A 27,439-nucleotide genomic window follows, 5' to 3' on the forward strand; every position below is an offset into this window, starting at 1 on the left:
TTTTTCAGTAAAGTTTAACTAATATAAACAAAATTACCTCATTGAGGTGCGTCAGAACCATTAATATATATTATTATACAATAGTAGAGTACGATAACAGAACTTATTCACTGACTTCTTGGACAATAGAACATACTTACACGCACTAAGCATCGATTAAAAGGAATATCTGGGACTTTAAATTTGAGCGCAAATACAGTCAAAAGTCGTGACCAAAACACATTCATCATTGTGTATCTGTTTAACATTAGACCACGCATTCATGTTAACAGCTAAACTGGACGCGTACCTCATTGTAATGAATAGGTTTCGCTGTTACCACATACTATTCTGACACCTGGGGCCTATAACATTGCATTCCATGATATATTCCGTTTACATAGTCTTGTCTGTACGTATAATTTATTGGTGTAACTGCATTGGTATAATATTCAATGATGGATGAATAAATTTAAAATCTTGTGTTGAAAATATAGAGTGGTATTAAAAATAGGGCTTAGAAACTACGTACGCACTATACTGAGGTACACAATATTTGGTGATTGATAACTCTCCTTATCATTTAATTAAAAATCAATTGAATATGATTTTCGCATTATAATTAAATGTTTTGCGCTACACACGGAACATGATGATGATTAAACGAGTGTCTGGAGTGCGCAAAAGAGAACAAAGCATAACGGGGGTCATTAAGAAGAAACGATGCGGCTCAATGGGTACATAAAGAGAGAACGTGCTGGGTTTGCAATAAATAGATGCTATATTGGGGATCACGACGACATAGCGGTACAATCAAGTGCACGGTCAAGGTACGGAGGTGAGCTCCATGCGGAATCGCCTGCCATTCGCTAGCTGACCGCGGGTTACTACACTAGCGAAGTGAATAATAATATAAGTGGAAAATATTGTGTTTTTTTTTTATATATCGTAAGTATTTTTTTACGTCTTTAAATAACTTATTTAAAAAAAATGGTTCTATTTTCATATTTTTACCTAATTTATTAATTACTTATTTAATTTTTCAATATTCAATATATGATTTTGTTGAATATAAATTTAAATATATCTAATAATAGGTATCTTATAAACTTCACAATCATATAAATTCCTAAAAATAATATACACATATAAGTTTTCTCTACTCCCCTATTTATAATTTCTATTAAATGTGAATAAAAAAATACATTTTATTTCAATATTTTTTTTTCTTATTCAAAGCAATAAACGTTTTAGATATGTAAACATTGTTTGTTACAGAAAATGCGGCGCCTGTTATATGCCCTCTTTATAACAACCGTAATACGCGTAAAAGCAATTGACATTTACACAGACGACGATTTCCTTAATGTTGAAGACGAGCCTTATGATAACACGAACAATCTTTTAGACATCGAAAATGTGCAAAGTTCAAGAAATGCTCGTATTCTACGGCCGTATCCTTTGGATAATAAGAGCGAAGAGGGCTCTCAAGAGCATAAACCTTTAGAAAAAATAAACAGAGGAGCACGATTTGCTCACTACTCGTATCCTCAAAGCCCCATCGTGGATATGATGCTGCAAACAGTTGCTAATAATTACGCACCCACAAATGCGAATGATCCATTCGATTTCTTGCGAGATTCATACCCGTTACCAAAAGGTAAGTGCACAATAATGCATCATTAAACTATTTCCGAGCACGGTATAAAGTTTCTATTTATTAAATAAAACTACAGATATTACTAAATAATAATACACGTATATTTTACAAAATAAACAATTAACAAATAAATTTATTTTATGTCATAAAATTCTAAACATGATACTTACACAAAAAAGCTTAAGCAAAATATTAATTGGTAAAATTTACTTTTATGTAAGTTATAAAAATATTGATAAAGTAAAACAAAATTATCATTGCGAAAAATCAATCACAATAAATATGAAAGTATCCATGTAAACATTCTTCAATATTCTTATTTCTTTATCACTCTCACAAAAAAGTTTTGACTGAAAATGAAATGTAACAATGCATAGGAATAGAAGTTGTATTTAAATAATTTCAATATAGATTCAGGTAGATTATGGTCAAGATTACTTTAATACGCAAGCGTGAAACATTTGTTTGAAAAAACAGTCATTCAAACGAAAGCTCATACATATGTAAAAAAAAACATACAAATTAAACGTGTTTATAAATTGCTAGTCGCTCGCGCCCGGTTTGACCAGGGAAAAATACTAAAAAATATAGGCAATGCCACTGAGCTCCTTAGCGGAGGAATTTTCATGATTTCGAGTACAAATTGTAGGTGGAATATTCAATCACAATATTGTTTAATTTATTTAAAAAAAATATCATAATACAACTCATTAGTACAAACTTGTGAGATATATTGTTAGACTTTAAAAACTTCTATTGTAATTCTAATTATGAGATTAAAGATATTATATCATAATTTACATGGCCATATTACAATAGTGTTACTCACAGTAATCGCTTAATTTAGTCAAAATGCAGTTAGTGATCTATTCTCCATTGCTATTGTAACAAATTTGAGGTCGAGAATTTTATCAAGGAACTTGTCTGTAGGTTAGTATTACATACCGCCCATTACACGGTTGAATATGGTCTATGAAGATTTATCATCAATCTCGACGACGACCATAACTTTTACTCATTGTTATATTACTATTATCTTTCACCGTCGCATTTATACCACAATAAAGTGTAATGTTGAACATTAATGGGGACATCATGTTTCCCTTTTGAATTATATAAATTAGGGATGTAACGATACCGATACCGATATATCGGCCGATTAATCGGCAAGCCGATATATCGGTATCGCCGATAATAAAACAACCGATACCGATATCAAACAATTCAAAAAACCGCGCCCAATGAACGATGCGGAAGGCCGCCCGCGCGTGCGCACTTAGTTTTCTGAAAAAACTACCAATAGTAAACTTTTATTAGGTACTTATTGTATGTGTATTACTTAAAGTTTAACTGACTTTGTAAAATAATAATACTAAAATAAATGGTTTTGTTGTTTTTTGATTTGGAATTTTTATTTAAAATAATACGATTAACAGTTGAGTCTCTGTTAAATGTTGGTAACTTTTTATGCATAATTCACTATTTATTTTTCTACCAAGCCATCGATATCGGTATCGGTATCGGTATCGCCGATACATTACTACAAATATCGGTATCGGTATCGTATCGGCAAAATCATGTATCGTTACATCCCTAATATAAATATATTATTATGTATTCAAAGTAATTTATAAATTAAAACCAATTGCTTTAAACTTCTGAGAGTAGGCATTATAATATTAGATACTTATCACATTATTATCACGCAAAAATATATTATTATAAGCAGGTTTAGAACTCCATACGATATTTCTCAGCTTAATTTATCCATGCAGTTAGGTAACACACAATATACATACACAATACTTGTCATAAAAAAACAATCGAATATGTTCTAGATACAAAACAATTGTACCTAACAGCTTTGAATAGGAACCTTGCCAAAAACTGCACTGCTTTATAAATTTACAGGTTTTAGCAGCCAACTGGATGAGTACGACTACGTTATAGTTGGAGCAAGTTCTGCTGGCTCTGTCCTAGCTGCCCGGCTTACAGAAGACAAGCCAAAGGCCACAGTTCTTCTGCTAGAAGCGGGAAAACCTGAGATGCTTCTTTCCGATATCCCAGCTTTGACACATTACCTACAAAACACAGATTATGTCTGGCCATATAGCATCGAACATCAAGCTGGTGTGTGCCTGGGTAAGTCATAAATGTTTTCTGTATTAGTACTTATGAAAGACGGTTTCCTTTTCGGTACGCTTATGGTTTTTACTTACAATTTACGAGCTAATAAATAATCTGTGGATGAGAAAATTCAGAGAGATTTCAGACAGATTAATCTAGTTAGAGAAAAAGTTAAACATATGAATGATGAATATTCAAAACCAGTTTGTTTTCGCAAGAGAAAATATTTTATTTTTTTGTTATTCACGCACACCTATCGTAAGCTTCACATATTAAGTTTATGTTCACATATTGTAATTTTAGTGACTGTGCATATTGATTGTATTCAAATACTGTAAGGATTTAGGCCGTACGCGTAGGTACTAGGTATAAACAAAAAAAAACATAATACGTCTTTCTATTAGTGAAAGTATTTTCAATACCACCACTACAATATAACATTGTATATTGTTAAATAATGTCAACGCATCCTCTGTATTTATTTAATCTCATTAAAGAATTTCTCTAGAGTCAGTTTAGCGAACACATAATTGCAGCCTTTTATGGAAAATTGCCTTAATGTTATACAAAGGAGTAACCACATTATCACGTTATACTATGCATAACTAATTTTTAATTAGAATAAAAAAACAAACAATTAAAAAGAAGAGCGAATCCTGTTGTTTAAACTCATTTCGATAAGTACGTAGTATTAACGTAAATTATTTATTTTTGCAATATCACATATATTTACACAAATTGTTGGAATATCAAAAATAAATTAATAAAATTTCATAGAAAACCGTTAAGAAACTGTGTACATGCGGGACATGATCTTAATACAATTTTCCATCCAATCGAGGTCAGATAAGTTTAAAATAAATATAACAACACAAAGGAGTAAAATGTTGAAAATTGAGGTTGCATTTTTGTGAAAACAACGGAAACAAGTTTGAAAAGTAAGACAAGGTTTAACAGTTAGGTGCAAACAAGCAACTGCAAACGAGACCCAGTGAACTTGTATGTATTTCAGTTAGCGAACTGCGAAATGTTCCTAATAACGAGTACAGGATTAATTATTTATACAGTTACCTTTCTCCACTTACTGTAAACTGTAAACATTGCGTTTAAAGATAAAAACTTCCGATAAATAAAATTGAAAAAAAAAACTTTAATGTTAAACTTGATCGTCCATCTTTTTAATGTAGGTAGGTATGCAACTTTTATTATTATTGCTCAAGTTGAATATAAATTTAATTGATAGAGAAAACACTTAATAACTCATTTTTTGTGAAATTTTAAATGAAATTGCTATTTCTGATCTACAAGCAACAACTATTATTATCTGAATATTTTCTTATGTCTTTCTTTCTTATCTTAGGTACTTTAGATACCAAAATAGGATATTCAAAAATGGGGTGTAACAAGAGTTTTAATTATTATGGTTTATCTCCAGTAATCTTAATCGCTGTTTAACCTTTAAAAGTTAAAATTTATGGTAATAATAATATTTATGTAGGTAGGTATATCATGACATTGCAAAAACGCATAAGTCATCCTTTATCTTCAGGCTATAAAACTTTCGGAATTACTCCTTTCAATTAGCATTTTTTGCTATTTATAAACATAATATAAATTCATGGAAAGTTGTTTAATATCTCGCGTAGGACGAGTATTTTTATTTTCGAACAACAAATGCAATTATCATTTTTGCCATAGCATCTTTTTCTCAGCAATAACAAAGAACCAGTTTCTAGAAAAGCAAGTCACAGAGAAATTTATTTTGCGGCATCTTAACGATAATAAACCCTCTATTTGTTTTCGTTGCGATATTGTATGTGCAATCAGAAATAATTGCGATGTGATCCAAGTATAAAATATAATGTAGGTTAGTAGGTAGGCAATAGGCTAGTTTTTTATGGAACAGCACCTTAATATTTTTACTGCAAAAACTTTTATTGAATCACGCCTGTATTGATCTTTTCGAAATTATGTAGATTAGTTGGAAAAGTAAGAGATAAAACTACGAAAGAAAAATTTTAAGTAACCTAACCCGAAACCCTAATTAATCCGTCATTATAGGATACTTATTGTTATTACTATCGAGACCTACATGTAAATGGTTTGTATTAACCAATTGAATTCCTTGACCCATATCTCTGGCTAAACAAGTCGATAACCAGCAGTTCTTGGTAAAATATTGAGTATATAGTGTGAAGAGAATTGTACATAATACTAAATTGAAAATAAATAGTTGTTTCTATCTTTCAGGAAGCGAAGAGCAGCGGTGTTACATGCCTCGTGGCAAAGCTCTGGGCGGCAGCAGTGTTACTGATTTCATGTTTTATTCTAGAGGTCGACCACAAGACTGGGACAAAATTGCGGCTGATGGAAATCACGGATGGTTTGTAGTTTTAGCCTCTGTATAGTTAAATGAGATACTTATTTGCATTTTAGGTGGTTGTTATGCAAATTATGAATACTAGTAATTCTTTTCATATATTTAAACATTTTATAGAAATTAACATCAAAGTTGAACGAAAATAGACACAAAATAGTGGCTTGCGTTATTTTTAGTACTTTTCTTTAGTATTTTGATTGGGGTTATTTTAATTACACGATAATTAGAGACCCGCAAATTATATTAGATATTTAATCATAACTCGTTATGTCATCAGACTTCGTACTAAATAATAAACGAAGTTATCCCTCATCATAAGAAAGTAGCAGCTATTGTGTAACGCTATTATTTCCTTGTGTTCAATGTTAATTTCTTGTTCAAGCACATATGATGATATACGCCAATCCACGTTAAGTAGGCAAAAATAGTCAAGTATGTACTTACTTTTACTTCTAATCCGTTGTTAATTTTTACCGCTTACTTAATATACAGTATTCAAAAAATACTATTATACTACAATACTACAATCATAAATATTAAATCACTACTAAACATGTACAACGAATCATTTAAAGTTTGATTGTACTGCTTAAAATTTCAAAACATTACCCTCAATGAAAATAAGAGCTTTATGACGATAACGGGATAAAACTTTCGTAATTGAGATTGTTGAAATGCACGCCTGCTGTCGAGATACAAATTAAAGGCATTTTAATCTCTTAAAGGAGAAAAGTTTTAATACGAAGTATCAGTGGATTCAAGCTATATTCTCTATTTTCATACAAACTTCATCAAAAGTCGATGCTGTAATATTTTTTTTTATCTTGCGACATTTGTTAAAACGAGAAACTTCTCTATAACGAAATCAGAATAAAAGTAATATCAATGATTGTACGTGACTAAGCTTATGAATAATGATTATTATTATTAGGATACTATTTATTTAAAGAACAAGTATGACTCTATCTTTTTTATGTTCTTCGGAAATAACTACTACAAAAATATTCCGTTATTTGTTCCTATATAATATAAAGTTTCTATTGAAACTTCAGTTCATAATTTTCATGCTTATTAATCAAAATTTCCCAATCTTATCATACATTTACACTAGTCTTTGAAATATAAAATTAGTTAAACGTAAGACACGTAACACCCGCAAGCGCTTTTATGACCGAAGTCAATGATAGCACAACCCACGTACCGTTTTAGTATTCTAGAGCTGCTAATCTATCACACTATGCTCATATTCTATAATCTCACATCTTTGCAGGTCATACAACGAGGTGCTTCAATACTTTAAAAAGTCAGAACGATCTGAGCTGAAAAAATATAAAAATCAGCCCTATAGAGGACGCGATGGAGATCTTACGGTTGAAAATGTTCCTTTCAGGTAAGTTGATTTACAATTAAATAAAAAACATTAAATTCCAACGTCCTATTGGAAGTAGAGTAGATGATATTCACACCTGATTTAACAATTCATTATTAACGGACAGTTAGGTATTTAGCCATTTGTGTATGTTCTACACCTTTCTATTCTTTTATTGTTTAAAATATAACATCGATAGACCAGCCCAGGGCGGTGATCGCTCTATAATTAACATAGTACAGAAATCACAAATAAAAAATTAGAATATTTTTTAATTATTTAAAAATATATATCACCGTTTCATTTCAGGACCGGTCTTGTTGAAGCTTTTCTTTCGGCAGGCAAAATAAATGGCTACCAAACCGTTGATTATGTTGCACCAGACCAACTTGGTTTTGGATATGTACAAACTATAACCAACAAAGGACATCGTCTTAGCGCAGCTAAAGCATTCTTACATCCCCATAAACGTCGTAAGAATCTCCACATTTTAACAGATGCAAGAGCCACAAAAGTCGTAATTGAACCCCAAACTAAGAGGGCATATGCTGTGGAATACATTAAAAATAATATTAAACGCACCGTCCGCTGTCGCAGAGAGATTATTCTTTCAGCGGGTCCTATTGGTTCGCCTCAATTACTTATGTTATCAGGAATTGGACCTCAAGAACATTTACAAACGTTAGGTATCCCAGTCTTCTCAAATAAAAAAGTGGGTAGAACAATGTACGACCACATTGGTTTCCCTGGAGTTGTATTCAAACTTGGCAGTACAAATGCTAGTTTACTGGAACCTAAAGTGGCAACTCTCCCGAACTTAATGCAATGGTTACAATTCGGTGATGGTCTTTTAACTACTCCGGGCGGTGTGGAGGCCCTGGGTTACATAAAAACTTCTCTATCTGATAGATCTGATCTCACACCCGACATTGAGCTAATTGATATGGGTGGGTCTCTAACCTTAGACTCTGGTGCCGCTATACGTAAGAGTTGGAAAATATCAGATAGAACTTATCAAACTGCATTTGGTTCACTTCATGCCGTTGATACTTGGCAAGCAATACCTGTTTTATTACATCCCAAATCTAAGGGTCGATTAGAGCTCCGTGACAGCAGCCCATACTCACATCCAAAAATATATGGAAATTATTTAACAGATCAAAGAGATATGGCAGCCCTTAAAGAAGCTATTAAAGTAGTTATCGCTCTGGGAGAGTCAGAACCGTTTAGAAAATATGCTGCTACATTACATTTACCACAATATCCTACGTGTACCTCGTACCCTGTAGGATCCGAACCATACTGGGATTGTGCGATAAGAACCATGGTCGTATCTATGCGACGTCAAGTGGGAACTTGTAAAATGGGCCCACAGAATGATCCCGATGCAGTTGTTGACCCAGAATTAAAAGTATACGGTGTTGACGGCCTGCGTGTTGCCGACATTAGTGTTCTGCCAAGAACGATTAGTGGACATACAATTGCGCCTGAAATCATGATAGGTGAAAAGGCTGCGGATATGATACGGAGATCTTGGTCAAATTTGGTAGCGTAGGTTATGTATAGGTTAATTATTTATTTTAATTTATTTATATAATAAATATTCCTAAGCTAAACGTTGTTTCTTTTATTCTTCGTATATACCTTAGGAGTAATGAGTACGATATAATGCTTTAATTGAGCGTAAAATGATTAATAGGTGCTCGGTTTGAAGATAACGTCAATGGAAGTCGCTTTTAGGTAGTATTTTCGGCTTCGTCATGTTGACCCTAAAAATAAAATCGATCATTCATCAATGTGAAGATCCATTACCATCGAGATGTTCAATAGTCGCATAACTGAAAGGATTGAAAGTTCCGCTTTATGAATATTTAAATGTTTTCAAGTAGATAATAACATGGTAAAAAACAAGCTTTAAAGTTCCCGAAATGATTTAACAACTTTTATCTGACTATGTCACATAATAAAAATGCAAAGTGGGAAACTGATCGATCTTCAAAGTCTGAAACAATCGGAAGCTTTCCGTTGAACCTGATGAAATATTAAAAATAAAACAACTAAAACAACCCAACTATAAAAAATATATCTATCTATCTACTAAATTATAAATAGAGAATATGAATAAGTAAAAACATTCGTATTTTCATTGTTTTTCACACTTTTTTTCAACATCAAAAGCTCCTATTAGATTTTATTTTAATAAATTCCTGTCCGATCATTTTTTGCTTTGTCAAACTTTTCCATCGTAACAGAAAGGCAAGATAAATTCAGTCTATTTATATCATCTATTTATATTCGTTGTGCGTTTCTGCCAAAATCGTAGACCCTGAAAAATTGTGGAAATATGAAAATAAATGACTCTGAATTGACTAACAAACTGTTCTGAAGCGAGGGCGCACTCACCCTTAGCATTAAACTGCGAAATATGTAGGTGTCACATTGCCCACACATACCAAAGCCCTTACCATCGACTCCCTATATTATTTTATAAGATGAATTTATAATTCATATTTTATTTATAAAATATGAAAAAGTTATAATAAAACATCGCAAATTGAATACAAAAAAATAATGGCTTTTAAATAGTAATTAATAATATAATATTCAAACATTATTAAAAAACAATCAAAGATAATAGAGAATGCCCTTAACAGAGAAACAAAAGAAAAGAAGTCAGTATACAAATTCCTTATCTTGGTTTCTTCTAAACTTTATACTCAATATGTAAGCTCCTTTCCTTTAAAATACAATAAATAAACACAAACTTAGAGCATTCAATGCAAGATCGACTTCAGTTAGGGGTGAGATCGATTCTAAGTGCAAAGGTAAATACGGCTTGTTCAATGAATGGATGGGAAGCGCAGTCGCCTACGCTCCGCCGGCCGCGAACGTGGCGTCACGCCGCTACTCTCAACAACCACTATACTATACATTCATACAATCGCGATACGATACCGACGAAATTACGTGACTTATAATATGTGACACTATGTGAAATATTATCATGATTTCGGTTATTAAAAGTTTTGAAACTAATGTATCTGGGAAAAAGTTTTAGATGCTTTTAGCAAAAAAAAAAATACGTTAAGTTACGCGTATGTGAAAATAAATGTAGGTAGCTAGTGCATTTAGCAAATTGAGCGGACGAAATAAATGATGGATAGTTTGCTCTACATTTTCGTACGTACCTAAATGCAAAATTCCAAGAATATTACACACCTATTTATTCAGAATATAAAATTGAGTAGAAGAAAGATACAATATTATTTATCCTTAATGGTCATCCACAATAATTTCAAAACAAGTGTTACAAAATAAAAGCATTAAAATGCTTTATAATCTCTTAGCATTTATGTTTCTTTCTTCTTAAATTGTTTGCTATTCTCGCTTTTAGATACTTTGTCTAGGTGCGCTGTTGTGAAAGAATGCGGTAAAAAATTTACACGGATTTGTTATTCAGAAAGCTACGCTTCGTGTGTCTGTTGAATACTGAAAATCTCGATACAGCAATACAATATCGTATACGTTGTGAACTTAATGTTATCTTTATTAGTTTCTGAACATCTATCGCACAGGTTCCTAATCTCTGTGCATTTTTCTTTTTTAATCTAACAAAAATTGAAGGACGTGTAATTTTGTAAATTTTTGATATTATAATTAATTTCAAAATATACTTCTCTATGCTGATAATAAACAATACCAAACAAATATTAATAATATAATTAAATTCATCTCCTCATTTTAAAATATACCTCTTTCATTGCTAAAACATTTCAGAACAATCGGGGATCATATTTCACTGTTTCAACTTTCATATTGTGTGTTTTTAAAATCGTTTAAGAATTTGTAATTATAAAACATTATGCATACTCAAAATATATACCATAGAACTTTTGTTTCCGTAAAATAGTTATGAAAATTAATTCTTTCCGGCAACGCAGAGCATTAAAAATGCATGAGAGTTTTACTGTATTTTTTGCGTTTAAAGTCTGTTATTTTTAACGACTTCAGTTCTGTTCAAAAAGTAAAACTATTTTGTTACTGCCACTCTAATAAGCTCTTTTAATTTTTACCGTAGGCCAAAAGTCAGCAATCGAATAGGAATAGGAATCAATATTCAACTCAATACCTACTCCGAAAATACATTTCCGTTCAAGTTCAGGAAAAGACCTTGAACGGAAATGTATTTAAATTATCTAGAGATATTGCAGGTCCTATAATGATTCCTATATTTCCATTGTTTTTAAATAAAATTAATTCTTTTGTTTCATTCAAACAGGACTGCTTAACTCTTTCACTGTACCACATTGTAGAACAAAGTGAAGTCCCGTGTCCCCTAGTGGGGTAAGGGGCAGATGCATTATTCATACATCTGTTTCAATGATCGATTTTCTTTAGGGACAAGTAGGTGATCAGCCTTCTGTATCCTGCCAGACCGAGACATTTTTTTTTTCTTCGTCTCCACCGGGAATCGAACCCAGGACCCCTCGGTTCACGCGTCAACCACTGTACCAAGGAGGCGGTCAACATTGTAGAACAACGGGCTTAAAAACGCCTCTGTCAACGATAATACAAATCTCAGTTTAATCACATAAAAATTACTACTAGTTATTAAAAAAAGAGAATGTGTGGAATATTTAATCTTAATATTAATAAAATGGATCAGTCGAATTTTTTATACCGTGCCCCCAATATGCGTGACAAATAAAGGTAACAATCAAAAAGGCATTATCGATAATGATTATAGTCTTCAATCACACCTCAATAATTCTCACAGAAGGTGGCCTTCTATGAAGGATTTCAGTTCTTTATGTGTTCAATATAATTTAAACATGTGTAGGCATATTGCATATATAATATAGGTACACAATTCCTTAATTTTTAGCATTTTACAATCATCTTAAAAATGAACAAAATATAATAACAGAAAATAACCGAGATCTTCTTGAAATTCAAAAACAAAAACTAAATATTTAGTCTATTGTATTTCATCTTGATCTATATTGTAAAATATTTAATGGAGCAAACTTGAATAGAGAATAGAGAGATAAATGAGAAAATTTTACACGAGATCCCTTTGTGGTTTAATTTGATAAGAATCAATAGACATTTAGGATTTTCGGTTTACAATGTAATCTTAAATAATATCAAAAAGATTACATCTATTATTTCTTTCACTAAAATATTTCCATTCCGCTAAACTAAGAACAGTATAAAACTTTTATGCAGCTCGTTCTATTTTAAGTTAATCAACTCTTTGTCGCAGTAGTTTAAATAAAATGTAACTTTGCGCGAGCATTTTTAGACAAAGCTTCGCGTTGCAAATCAAACATTGCGCGGATAGGTATCAACGTAATTTTATTTCAGCCATTGAGGTTTTATCTTTACCTGTCAAGGCTCGCCGTACGTGAAACCATTAAGGGGAGAACGTGAAATACGACATAAATGGACGAGTTATGGCACAAGCTATTCCTATTGCCCATAATATTGGTCCATAGTCACGATAAATTGAAATTGGCTTTATCCACTACGTGATTGTCTTTTTTATTTGTCTGTCCGATTTGCAACTAGACAAATCTTAGCTCTATTGAACGTGTAGTTCATTAATATAAACCTCAAAATAACCGTATAAATATAAATGTAAAAATGAGGCAGTTATTGAATTAAATTCCGAATCAAGAGACACTGAAGATAAGGAAAGATTGAAAGCATCAGATAGACCTCAACTGCCTGTACCTTCATAACAGTACAATAAAGTTTGGGTAGCTGGGAGACGAAATGGTCCTTCCTTACTCCAGTTAGGGAATTAGCTTTGGGTCTCAGCCTCATCAGACGGAACACTAGAAATTGTAAACGTAATTTACCTATATTCCCTGAAAGACCATCCATTCCGAAAATTATCCTATTCTAATTCTAGTTTCGGAAGCTCGATTTTTGTTTTACGTTTGAAAATTATAGATACGTATTTTCTTTGTATTACCAAATGTTGTCCATTTTCACCAAAAATCATGAAAACCACAACCATATAACGTTTGAAGCATCCACACGTGTACAGTATGCCACAAATAGTAACATCAATATTCATGTTCTAAATAACTTTCTAATTAAAACAATAATATTAGCATGTATTTAATCATAAATATTTTCTTTAAAATATATCTACATTTATTTTATCTATAATAATATTATAAATCAGAAGAGTTTGTTTGTTTGATTGAACGCGTTAATCTCGGGAACTACTTGTCCGATTTGAAAAAAATTATTTCAGTCTTAGATAGCCCATTTATCGAGGAAGGCTTATAGGCTATATATATTATCATCACGTTAAGACAAACAGGAGTGGAGCACTGCGGGTAAAACTGCAGGGCACAGCTAGTATAAAAGATTTACATTTAAACAATAACTGTACCAACTCTTATCTGTAGATCTTTCTCCCTTTCTAGATTTAAATAAAAGGTCTATAAATAAGGTACGTATTCAAAAGGTACCTGCTTCTGTTCTTAAAGTTGTACTACAATTTTGAAAACTGAGTTCATTCATAAATAATTTCCTGCATTCATCCATGCATAACTTTGCCGGCTATAAGCTGTGCATCTACAGAACTCTCAGCTTACTATTCGAGCATTTTACCTGCTTGGAATTCCTTTGAACCTGATTGTATCGTAAAAATAGTGCATAGTCTTTACGATTTCTAGAAAAATTTTTGACATATGAATTTTAAAATTTATCTAAAATATTATGTATTTACGACGACACAAAATGGTGTAGGTAGGTACATTAAAATGGCGCATACCTTAATTATTAGACTCACAAAGGAAATTAACTCAATACCGACGTTCACCAATAATTAATAATTCAACTAAGAAATTTAGCCAACTATTTTGTGTATTAATATTGTAGCTTTGCCCTTCGTTGTCCTAATTTGGTTTAACTAAACGCTCTCATTAACGATAAAAGTTTTATAACTCTGCCTATCGCTGTGAAAAACAAAATAATATGTTCTAAGAGTTATTATCCATTGTTTTAAATTATTCAATAATAGCCTAAAGCGTTATTGATTAGTGAAAAAACGTAAGTTCATTATATATATTTTTTTTCTGATTATGTATATGAAACTTAATTTAAAGGCTAGGTTATATTTGTCTATGTTTAAAGGTGATCGCAGCGAAATTAAAAACCTTAAGTTAACAAATGTACTGCAGTAGTCTGTAGAAGTTATTCGTTATGGGTTTTAACAAAGTACTTATATTTAAAACAAACAAATGACTTATAAAAATAAATTTCAGTTTTCAATCTTGAAAGAAATCTTTCCAATGAGAACACATAAATCATAATTGTCGTAATGTTTTCATGCCAGGGAATACATATTCACATGTATTTTTTGACTCAATCAATAACTTATTTACAAGTTATCAGCGATCTATCAAAAGTTTGTAAACAAGATGTAGAAGTTGCCAGAAATTTTGTCTAGGTCATGAACGTCACGTAGAGAGACAAGGAAAAGTCGTCAAATGACAGAATGCGTGCGTGGCGCGTCACGCAGTTTCGGCAACGCCTAGTTGCCTAGTCACGCAATATGTTGCTCCAATTTAACAAATGACCATGTTACAAACCCATGTGGATTACATTCGTAATTTTCTAACTTTTCCCCAAACTTCAACGAATTTATTTAATCTTGAAACGCGAAATTGTTCCAATTAAATGTTGGAAAATCATGTGAATAATTACATGGAAAATCATATGTATGTAGCTTTTGTAATTAAAACATACATGTATCTTATATTACGTTATACATAAAACATACGTAAGATATAAAATTTAAATAAATTACATTTAAACTATATTGTAATTTTTGTTGTTAAATTACATACTCTATACTGTGTACATTTCCGCGAAATATAATTTTGTTAAATTATATGTAACTAGATAATGAAGCTATTAATTTTAAATACACACATACAAGTAAGGTTCTTGCTTGATGAAGTATTGATATTTGGTCCATGAATTCATTAAACTACAGATTTTATTTCGGACAATACTCAATCAAACCGCTGCAAATTCAGCGAATTCAAATTTAATAACAACTCTTGTCATGTTTCGGTGTTCACTGCTGTGTCACTAAAAATATTTGATTAAGCAATCAATTCACTTTCAATTCATTTTCATTTCATGTATTTTTAGAACATTCATAGATAATAGTTATTTCATCCACAATTCCATGAACAAAAATATTTTTAGAAGTTGAAAGTTAGGTATTATTAGTATTGAATTTTGCTTCACTTTGTATCCCAAAGGGACAAAAGTAGTTCTTGTTGTAGGTGTTAATGGAATTATTATGAAACTCAGTCTGGACAATTTAACGGCGTTTTTAAGCCCGTTGTTCTTTAAATAATGTGAAAGAGTTAAGCAGTCCTGTTTGAATAAAACAAAAGAATCAATTTTATTTTAAAATGAGGGAGTTATTATCATTATAGGACCAATAATATCTCTAGATAATTCTATGGGTTAAAACACCATACACCATAATACCTCCTAAAGAACCTTGTAAGAGATTTATAAAAGCTCTAAAACGCTTTTTTAAGAATTTTACGTTATGTAATATCCACTGTATCAATTGTAAACAATCATTAATTGTTAAGAACTGCATTGCAACAGCTATTCCTTGCACGAAACATTATATCAAAAATTTCTCCAGAAAACCGACATACAGTGCTTTCTTCCGTTCGAGTTCGAAAGTATAGTTTAGCTTCTCAATATCACAAAGAAATATAACTACAAGAATATTTTTAAAATCACAATTTCTTTTTTATTTAAAAATGTATTCGTGTAAATTATGTAGCGTAATTAAAGCCTTGCAAAACGTATTTGTACTTTAACCACCCCCATCGTTATCGTCGTAGACCTTCAGCTACGGCCTACGACCTACGATAATGTAGCAGTAAAACTTTTCTTTATTTAAATATATTTCAACACACAAATCTCTTCGAATAACAAATTTGATTTCAATACAGGCACATAGATTCTTCTCGTTCTTTACACAAAAAGTGATGTATAAATAATTTGAAGTCCTAACAAGTGAACTTACAAAAGGAGCATGACTGCCGCGGTCGTTAGTTGATAAAGGTGTGAAGAAATAGAGCAAGATGGCACGATACAATGGCAGAGTATTGTCCATTGTGTTCAGCACACTACTCCTTGGGCGAGCTATTGCAGGTATGACTATTTTTTTATTAAAAAGTATAATACACATTTGTTAGGCAATAAGAAAAATACAATAATATACGAGTGAAAAGTTATAATAATTGTATCATAAGAACTCATAGAGCAATTGTTCGACCAGTGCAATGTAATGAGACTGAATAGATAGTATTTCTCTTTCAATTTTATAATAGGGCCGTAAGCAAAAAATAATAGATCATGTCGTCAATAGTATTATAACGACTTCGTAATCGTAATTGGTGGCATTTATCACCGAATGTTGTCCAAGTTAAAATACAAGCTTACAAAATTTCTACATCGATGACCTAATGATAAGGGAAAAATAACATAATAGCGAAGGAACAATATTTATAGCGCGGTTTGGAACATATTTCAACACAGCTAATTCTCGCAGAGCAGATTTAGTAGAACCTCTTGAAATGAATCATTAACAAGCCGTAGGAAACAGGAAGCGCCGGGTCACGCAGATATAAAATCACCCTGAAATATATTCTGAAATTTTTCCTAATCTATCATCCACGTTACAGTTTAGCACCAATTTACCTTTTACGTGATTACTCGCCGGAGTTAACAAATTGTCACAACTAATGGCTGAGTTATATTTTATTTGGTTTTTGTATTACGGTGTTACGAAATCAAATGATGCCTTGTTTTTTATTAAAATTACAAGCGTATGTGTAAAGTCACAATAATCTGTCTTATCGAACTTATTTACATGAAAATGAGCTTTTGTTCTAGTAACGCTGTTACAAACAAATTGTAGTGAATACGTAATTAGGTCTACGAGAATCTATTAGATATTTTTCGTATCCCTGAAACATATTATACTACGAGAGCTTAGTACACGATATATTATGTAACACTCGTCCGTAAATAGATGAGGGCTAAATCGTTTACAAGTACCTGTTGGTTGGAATGTACAATACTCTCTATTTCCCTGATAGCAGGTAAATCATTAAAGTTTGTTTGGGTCCGACTATCGCGTAAACTACGACCTCGATTAGTTCACGAGCCCTCATTTACACAGCATTATGTTCAGATTGCAAACTTAATTTTCCCTCAAACCCAAGCTCGCCTTGAAACAGTCGTGTTTCATTAAACATAATTCAAACTTTCTTGAACCATGCTAAATATGCGTGTCACTTTGAACGTTTATTGTAGACAATTAACGATGGTTTATTTTCTGCTAGTCTGTTATAAAATTATTATTTAATATTATTGACCTACTTTACAAACGATCGTTTTTATATGGTACTAGTTTTTCCACATTTTCGCGTAAACTTATACAGTATACATATATTTTCACTTACTTTTAAGTAGAAAACAAATGTGTAATCGGATTAACATACACAAGATGCAAGTACGAATAAACTATTTAATAATTAATGTACTCTGGAAAAGTGGTAGTGAACGTGCAATTTAAAATGTATAAGGTTATTTTTGTTGTTGTTTTAAATTGTGTAACGAAGTTAAAAAAAGAAAGCATATAAATCACATATTCTCTATAATCGATACATTGCATACATTGCACTTGTTAACTCCACAAACCAAAAAGTAATTTTTACCTCGTTATATCAGTTAATGTTACAATCCGGAAAGAATCGTGAATACGGCAAGTATTTCCACTATTACCCCTGATTGCAATTATGCAAAAAGGCAATGAAAACCTCTTTACACGATGAAGATAGTTCAGTAGCGAGCAGCAAGTCCTAATCCATTACATTCAAGATATAGGTAGCTAAATTTTCAGCACTTTATCAATACATTTATGTTTAATTTTTTAAATTAAATGATAAGAAGTTATGAATTATTTTATGCTAGAAGCATTGGAGGTCTCAATTTAATGTATCATTTTCTTTCTCACACAAAGTACCCATCCTGAACAGAACAGTAGATCATTTTAAAAGCTTTATCTTTTGCGTTTGGCATTTTGGCGCCCATTACTATCTAGCACCTGGACCACTCCTCCTCTATACGTAAGTGCTTCCAGAGAGCGTATTTGAAAACAAATCTCTCAATATATAGTATTGAGAGATACTATTTCTTTATTCTAATGTGAAAGTTGATCGATCGATCTTGATCATTGTTGGTCTGTTGAACAGATTGCGATAAAATGTGCGATACATAAAAATCACCCCAGTAATGTTATTGTTTAACCCAGAAGCCAGGGCGGATAGCAAAAACTAAATCTATTAGATAGGTTAGGGACAATCTGTATCATCGTTGATGTATCGTATAATGTCTTCCAATTTGTGAAGCCCATTCACTTAACTATTAGCCTTCGTCGATTGCGGCTCTTTTGAATGCGTCCATCGGGAACTGGGTCGGTATCGACAAACATTTATTTACGTGTTAAGTATTTGACCTCGTATCTCGATCACTAAATAATTTTGCGAAATGATGACTGCGGTAAATAATGTAAGTGTGTATTACTTACTGATACATTTTGGATAAATATATAAGAACGAAACGAATAATTTTGAAATATTCATCCCTATGTAAACAATTTTAACATATTGGGGCTTAGTGGCATTAGTTTTCCAGAACCATCCAACCAAATATTTTCAGTTTAAAATCATTTCCAATTATTAGATATTTGACAAAGATAAACTTCGGAAACTGGAAAACGAAACAGCCAAAAGAATAAATGAAACAACGGTCACCTAACGGTCGTCTCTAACTGCTGCCAATACATTTCAACTTGTTGTTACCATTCAGACCCAATTTTTAAACGGAATCCTGAACTTTTCCCTGTAGAACTTTGATTTTCATATAGATATAAAAGGCGTGGATTATAAAGGTGCCTTTTAGTTGATTCAGACATAGCAAGCGTCGATTGTTAAGCCCCCTTATAGTTGATTATGGCGGTAACCCAGGAGCCAGCATATTTCGGTCAACGCGTAAGCACAGGTATTCAGCGCTATTATGCTGAACGACTTTTAGGTGTCTTCTTTACATATTGAGAACAATGAGAAAGGGTTCATTCATTGTCTGTTTTAAAACAGGATATGGGAACGTTCATTTTCAAGATAGAGGCATTTGAAAAAAGTTACCCATATTTGTTTAGCCCAATTTATGAACATGTGTCTCTTGGTATAGCGCAATCAAACTTCATTTGTAAGATCTATGCATAATTAATGAATTTAATTAGAGTCATGTCTGATATTAAGCAGCAACTGAAATCATTCAGGAGATGCACTTGATTAAACCCAATTTACAAACCGACTGATGCATTAGGTCTCTACAATACATTAGAAATTTAATGATTTTACCACTATAATTTACCATGTACCTAACCACAGATTGAAGTTAATATCTATATGTTTAAAAAAATGCTTTTAATAAGAGGAAGTAAGTTCTGAATTATTCTAGATACTAGTCCTCATAAAGATCTTTAAAATGATCTAATTCGGTGATATAACAAAAAAGACGTAGCAAATTTGCGTGAAATTATATCTTTACGATAATCTTGTCTTTTTCAAGATTTATATTTTCATTTGAATACAACAGAAAAAGCCGTAAAGTCTCCTAAATACAATTCATAAAATTATATAGACATTCGTTATGTGATTATTAGAATAACAAGAGAAACCGCTCATTCATTTTAAAATGTTCCTTTTATTTAAAATTAATATTGAGAAAAATGACTCAGCCAGCTTTATTTAGAACGGAATGCCTAAGCCCTGTTTGCATTAATTATCAGTTTAATTTCATTGCACGGCAGTGGTAATGATGCTAAATCATGATTATATCGCACTAATCTCACGAAAACGTCAGGGTGTATTCATATTTTATACAAAATTTTGCAATTTTAAATAGGGTCTGATGAATATTCAAACGCAAGTCATGTTTAAAAGAGCTCCAACTTATCAAAACAAGAAAAATTGGAGCAAAAACTGTTTGAATACTAAAATTGTTTTCAGCTCTCCTTTCAGATACGCTATTTGGGCGAGCCGAGTGTCGGAACTCGGAACGGGATCGCCAAACACATTTTTTATGGCCGGGTTCGACAGCCAGTGGCAACACAAGTCTCGTTACTTTATTTGAGAACACTTGAATCTTGCGGTATCTTGATATTGTAAGACGCTACGCCTAAAGATATCAGGTTTTGATTCTTTTAAAAATAAAAATAATTTCCATAAATGAATCTTTATTTTTTGTGTTTCATGCACTGTCTGTAGTTTACATTAAATTAATTATTCAAGTCTAAGGGAGAATTAATTAAACTTAAAACAATTAACTGAACCTGCCACCACTGATTAACATCGCAATAAAAACAGAGAGTGCGCAGAACCATTAAACTCGTTCTACAAAGTTAATCGTTGATAATTAATAACAATAAACATGTTTTACTACGTCATTCCAAAGAAAAGTGCAAGTCAGCCATAGCAACATACCCGTAGGTAGATGTATCTACAAGTCGAACGCGGTAAAGGTGGAGCTTCTACCACACCCCTAAAAAGTTTTCTATAGATTAAACTTAATCGTTTGTGTCAGTTAATTCATTACGTAGACTTATCCTTTTTCCCGTGATGAAGAAAGAACGATGGATATTTGTTGGCTATTCTTCCGCGAACGGGGCATTAAGTTGAATATTGTTGGTTAATTCATTATGAAAAATTACCTTTCATTAACTATACGATGATTCACGTTTTCAGCAGTGCTTTTTTCTTTAATGGTTTCAAGCAATGTCTAAAATTGAACTTGAATTCTAACACTTTTTGAACCGCAACTTTTTTCTGAGATCTTTTATTTACTGTTCTGTTAGTAGGTATATCCATTTACGCCGCATCTTTGCTTTTTTTATACATAATTTTCAATTAAATTATTGGATTATAAATATTTTCATTAGTAAATTGGCATAGGTATTTAATTGTAAATGCTACAGTATACTATATAGAGTATATTTCAGTTTTTCACGGCGTTTTAGTAGATCGTACGATTTGCCAATACCAGAATTGTTCCCGAAAGAATTATTCCTTTAAACTTACAGGCTTCACTCAAACGGAAAGTCTGTCCAATTTCTCGAAAGTATTGGACAGGAATTGTGTTCAGTAACACTTCGGCCGAGCAGCTGTAAGTAGCACAAGTATACAAAAGTATTCTCTCTCACTGCGGATAACAGAACACCGTTGTTTCGACGGAAATTTTCACTTGAACTGAATTGAATTACGTTAAGGCCATCCGGCTGAATATTGTATATGTTATACATATATATAATTATTATAGACTGGAAAATAAGGACGCATCGATTCTATCATACTACCTATGTTTCGTGAGAATCTTCGGTGATTAATTTTAATCAAAATTTTCGGTGAACTTCGAACAAAGAAATCACGCAATAGTAATTAAAATAATTCCTACTAGCGGTTAAAACGAATTATCTCCATAACATTATTTAATTATTGTTTTTGCAGTTTGATTTGGAAGCTTTTTGGAATACTTGTTTTTTTTCTAAACTTCTTTAACTAAACGACTTTAGGCTGAATAAACAATCTCATCATCATCAACATCCCCTGTCAGGTACAGGCCTCATGTTCAGTTAATGAACAGACTATAAATAAAATACATCAAATAACCTCTAAAAAATAATTAAATAAAATATTCCCAGCGTCAGTAATTAGAAAACTTCAACAACACCATTGACACACACGATTTAATTTGCTGTAAACAAGTCGTAGGTACATACCTACTTTAATTATATTTCAGAAATGTAGTATTAAAATGAAGTCTCCGCTTGAAATGATTACGCTCATTAATATGTATATTGTATTCTGAACATACTGTTTTTATATAATAGATATCTACAGTCTACTTCGATGGCTCTATCCGCTATCGTACTACAAATATTATGTTGCTCTTCGCTATGATTATTATAAATAATTAAATAGTAGATAATACTACTTTCACTTGTTAATATATGTGAAAGTAATATTTAAAGTAATCTTAAATTTTAAAATTCAAGCATATGTGCTTGTATTATAACACATAAAACTAATACATACAACCTTACAACAAAAATCCGACAACGCCATGTCACGAAATGTAACCTATATGAGAATTACGAAAATGATCATTTTTTATTAGTTTCACCTAGCATTAAGATTTAAAGATATTAAAAATCGTCATATTAAGACAATAACATTTATTACTGATGTATAAAATACTCATCATAATTATATTAAACCGCAAACGCGTTGATAAGAGCACCCATAACCTCTAAGTATGGAATGAACAATTTCGTCTCAGCCAAGTTCATATTTTAGGCATATAACATTAGTATACGTTATAATATAAGTCGGGCATCGGGTAAGGTCGGTAGGCCCACAAATTAGCGACAGGAATCAATGTTGCCACGATTTCGTATTCCGCGCGCGTGGCGGAGGGAATGGCATCAGAAAATCAAATTATTGGTTGCTATACTTCAGTGAAAATAAGCTGTATTGTTTCCAGGCGCTTTGATTCTTAAAACACACACTGTTGTTTAAATATACAGCCGGTATACTTATATACGAATTTCTTAATAATTGTAAGTATAATATGAGGTGAGTTTTCTTTTTGTGAAATATCTTTTCGTTATAATATGTTTCGCTACACGGATTGTGATCTTAAAAATAGATTTTGTCATACTCATGTACGAAATAAAATGATAATGCGCATATTTTGTATAGAGTAATAAAGTTATATCCATTAAAAGATTCATTTAAATAGCATCGTGATTTATAATAAGTTATAAAAACATTTCACGATGAAACTTGTGCTCGCTCCGTATAATATTAGTACACATGCGATATTTTCCTAAGCTAAAAAGTCAATTCTAGCCTTTGACGAAAATGTTGCTATGATACTTAAGTATGTTAACCGCCGCGTTGCTATCTTTGACGTAAGAGCTTCATCCAATCAAGTAGTTTAAATCTGCTGAACGGAGGCCTTGATTTCTCGAGTCAATATTAGTGCCAATTCTGAAATTAATTCCGAATTTTCTCTCTATATTTCTAATTTGATTTATAAATTAAAAGTAGTAGCAACCGTGGTAGATATTTTGCATTTGTATCACAGGTTAGGGTAATTTTTTCCACATGTTAGATACACGTGGAAAAATCTGCTCTATACAATTTTTATACATAATATCATGTACATATTAATATAGGCTCTCTTAGCCTACATAAAAAACGCCAACCTTTATGCGTCACAATTGAAACATACGTATCCTGACAATAGTTACTGGTTTCATGGAAAGCATCAATTTTTATTTTCTGAACAACTCTCACCCAACAAGCTCACACACTCGTAAAGTTGCTGCCCAAATGTGCTTTACTTTTTTGACCACAATTTTAAGTGCCATGTATACAATGTAAGATCGGGAAAATATTGCATGTTAACGTATTTATTTACTATATTTGGAATGAATAAGATCTTAAATTTTCTCAGAACACAGTGAAACTTTAAACTGATAAAATTTACTCAGGTTCTATCCATTTTGTGCAATCACATTTTTATTTCATGCGATTGTATACGGTAAGTCTTCAAGCGAATAAAGTAACACATTCCTTGATGGTATTTGTGTCGCAATCAAGATAAGAAATAGTTCCACATGATATTAGTAGGTGTCTGCGCTCGCGTGACCGCCTGTCGATCGGAAAAGCTTATCGCGAGACCGCCCGCCCAGCGTTACAACTTACATGTATGTTTACAACACGTACAAGTCAACTTTATTGCTCCAGCTAAATGTCTTTCTCCATTTTGTTTCTTCGACTTAACTGTATGTCGAGAGCAAACGATATTACGGTTTTATAGCCGATTTTATACTATTTATCTACTTCGCTTTGTTAGCGCTTTTTTAAGATTTATCCCAAGGCATTATCTCTTCAACATTACTTCTTCTTCAGCTTTAGTTTTTAATTAAAACGTGCGTCGATTTCCAGTTTAAAAATAAGAAAATTGCAAACACGCAGTTTGCATAAAACCTAAGAAAATACAATTTGAATTTTAGGCATAAAATTTAAAAGCCGCAAGGGGAACGTCGGTGTAAGGAGTTGATGCAACGAAGATCCTATCCCTCGGTCCTATTAATCGCTTCCCCTTAGTGAGAAAGCGAAGTTCCTTCTCCCTAGAGCACTAAATGTGTGGTACACATTTTAATATTTAATCATATACGACGTGGGACGATTGTGGGACGAGAAATGAGGAAATGAGGACGCATTTTGAATCGCACACAAATTGTGTGACGCGTCTAGGGAGAGACAGGTGCGTAAAGGTAGCGAGAACGGGAAACTCGACCCAACAGACATTTTATAACAGATGAGAGAAATAAAATGTGAAGTGATATTGAAGATACTTATATGAAAGCTTTGATATTTAATTTTTAAAATAGGTCAGCGAATGACAATAGCTTCGATTATTTTCAATGATTAAACTTTTCGCTTTCCACATTGTTAACATTATTATTTTATTGAAATGATATGGCCGGGTTAATAACCAAAATACAAAATACTAAAAAAATGGAATTCTATTCCAAACACAGATATATTTTTTTAATTAGGTCAATTTGGGGTACTATTTCGACTACATTGTGTATAGCCTAAAGTAATAGCAATTATGAAGTATAAACCTTCCTGTTACTATTATTTTTAAACTTCTAAGCGTAATGTTTGTCGATGAAATCATTGAAAAAAATGAAAATAGAACAGATACATATTTCAGGAAAATTGCTAGGTGGGTATAACCTAAAAAAGAAAAGTGTTTGCAACATGGAAATTGTGACAATTTCATATTGCAGCCTTAGGGAATTTATTCTATCTCGTTGACAATGTTCATCTTTCCAGATACTTGAGGTGCCGACGCAAGTAGTGAATAGTGAATAACAATGAAATCTTCACTAGGGAGCGTGAAATGGAATTATGGTGTTTCATTTAATATCCGTTTATATTTGGGAAATAAAAATGTCTCGCTGTCACTTATTTTTCTTGTTCTTTTTTACAAAAAGTTGTTCTATTTCCCGAAGTTTTAATGAAAGTTGTTGAAATTGTTTGGTGTACAATAAATTAGTGTCATTTAATTGTAAACTAACTAGGTTTCAAACGACATTGTTTGAACCTACGCATATAGATTATGCATTTTCACAGTCCAATGATCAGCATGTTAAGTGGCTTTGAATTTTGGATGAGTCAAAAGTCCCAAGTCACCAGATAACGGTTAGATTTCGTACGAACTCCGTAGATATGAACTCATTCATGCAGCGACGCCTGAGGCTGAGGTATATTCCTGAGGTATGTGACATGTACAGATATTTGCATAATGTTCGTTGAGATTTATGGGGAATTACTTTACTTACATACAATCTTACATTACACGTGAATAGACAAGTGGGAAAGATTAAGACTAAAACATTATCCGAGAGACTGTATTTTTAGATGTAGGATACATTAATCCGATACAAATAAAGTTTCTTTTGATTTTAATGTAGTTTAATTTTATAACTAAGATAAGAAGACGGGTATCTATTTACCCATATATTATTATATTGTATATTATATGTATATTAAAATCTTCAAAAATAACTTATCCTCATAAATAAATATACTAAACGACTAGCTTGTAGACTTCGGCATGAAAATTTTAAGAATTTTGAATTTGTCTGAACTGATTTCATCTTATCTCATTCTTGTCGGGCTTTATACTGTTATCAATATGATAATGAATACCTAAGGCATGCGGCCAATTTTGAGCAAAATTCAGACTAATCTTATCTTCAGTATTTAAATTAACATATCTCGATTATAACTAACTTTATTTCATAGTATAAGTTGATGCGGCAACCGCTTCAAATAATTGACAAAGTGCTGAAATTTTTTAGTAGTTTGTAAATAAAAAGTTATTTAAACGCCGTCATAGAGCAAAGGCTACATAACACTTAATATGCGATCTTGCAACAGAGTTGGTTTATGCTTTAAAGTTTATTTTAGTATGATATAAAATGTCTCGTAGCTGATAAATGTCAGGCAAGTAGGTCAGGCGAGGTGTAAACAGGAACGTAGAAGTTAAACTAGATTATTAGTTCAATAGCTTGTAAAATCTTGGTCTGTTAGACTTTGTTCAACTATGGGGAAGCCAGGCTGGCAGTGATATATTATAGGAGGAATAAATAAATATCATTGCTGTTTGAATTTGCATGCTCTATTTATTGTGATTGTGATTTTTACTCTTTAATTATAATAAAATGTATTCTATAATAATATCCAATTATATACAAAACTACTAAAATAAATTTTCCAGTATTATGGATTATGGAATACTTTTTTGTACCTATTAAAATTATTTCATTGCACACTAGACAATGTATTTAATTTATATGGGCGTATTTGACTATTTGCTTTCAGTTATCAAATATAAAAAATAGCTAGAAGTATAAAAACAAAATATGAGTAAAAAATAAAAAGATCTCTCCGGCGGGGAATCGAACCCCGGTCTCCCGCGTGACAGGCGGGGATACTTACCACTATACTACCGAAGATGTGAGAGCCGGATGCGAATTTACATATCATATTAAATATCTTTAAAATAAGTTGACGACACAAAATTATCATAATTATTATCTACATTCTACACTAATTATTTATATTTTCTGGTTTTACATGAATTTTAGAAGAATATTAGCCGAAAGGTAAACTTATAATGAAGAACTAGAAAAGCACATTTGTAAAAA

General features: G+C 31.9%; 2 protein-coding genes and 1 non-coding gene across 4 annotated transcripts in view; 2 read left to right on the forward strand and 1 right to left on the reverse strand.

Moving 5' to 3' along the window:
- The first annotated feature begins 1,256 nt into the window (after window positions 1–1,256).
- On the forward strand, window positions 1,257–9,131 carry LOC149908925 (glucose dehydrogenase [FAD, quinone]-like). The gene is made up of 5 exons (XM_090101600.1): window positions 1,257–1,639; window positions 3,551–3,781; window positions 6,017–6,149; window positions 7,417–7,536; window positions 7,825–9,131. Exons 1-5 carry the CDS (start codon window positions 1,261–1,263, stop codon window positions 9,068–9,070), a joined length of 2,109 nt encoding a protein of 702 aa, XP_089957726.1. The 5' UTR covers window positions 1,257–1,260; the 3' UTR covers window positions 9,071–9,131.
- Window positions 9,132–10,388: 1,257 nt separating this feature from the next.
- The window catches only part of LOC149908926 (uncharacterized), a 49,342-nt gene continuing 32,291 nt past the window's right edge, over window positions 10,389–27,439 (forward strand). Inside the window, exons 1-2 of one of the 2 annotated variants that reach the window (XM_090120499.1) lie at window positions 10,389–10,528; window positions 16,527–16,728. In XM_090120499.1, coding sequence (XP_089976625.1) covers window positions 16,659–16,728 — 70 coding nt within the window. In that variant the 5' untranslated portion in view covers window positions 10,389–10,528; window positions 16,527–16,658. Of the gene's footprint in view, window positions 10,529–10,666; window positions 10,696–16,526; window positions 16,729–27,439 lie in introns of those variants that run through there. The other variant, XM_090120500.1, reaches the window with a different exon arrangement.
- Window positions 27,176–27,247, reverse strand: TRNAD-GUC (transfer RNA aspartic acid (anticodon GUC)). Its single transcript has one exon. It is a non-coding gene; the product is annotated as a tRNA-Asp (tRNA).

This window comes from Colias eurytheme, chromosome 4 (genome assembly GCF_061535395.1).
Source record: "Colias eurytheme isolate Ceu_HAF_F1 chromosome 4, ilColEury1 Martin Lab GWU primary, whole genome shotgun sequence".
NCBI classification, from domain to species: Eukaryota; Metazoa; Arthropoda; class Insecta; order Lepidoptera; family Pieridae; genus Colias; species Colias eurytheme.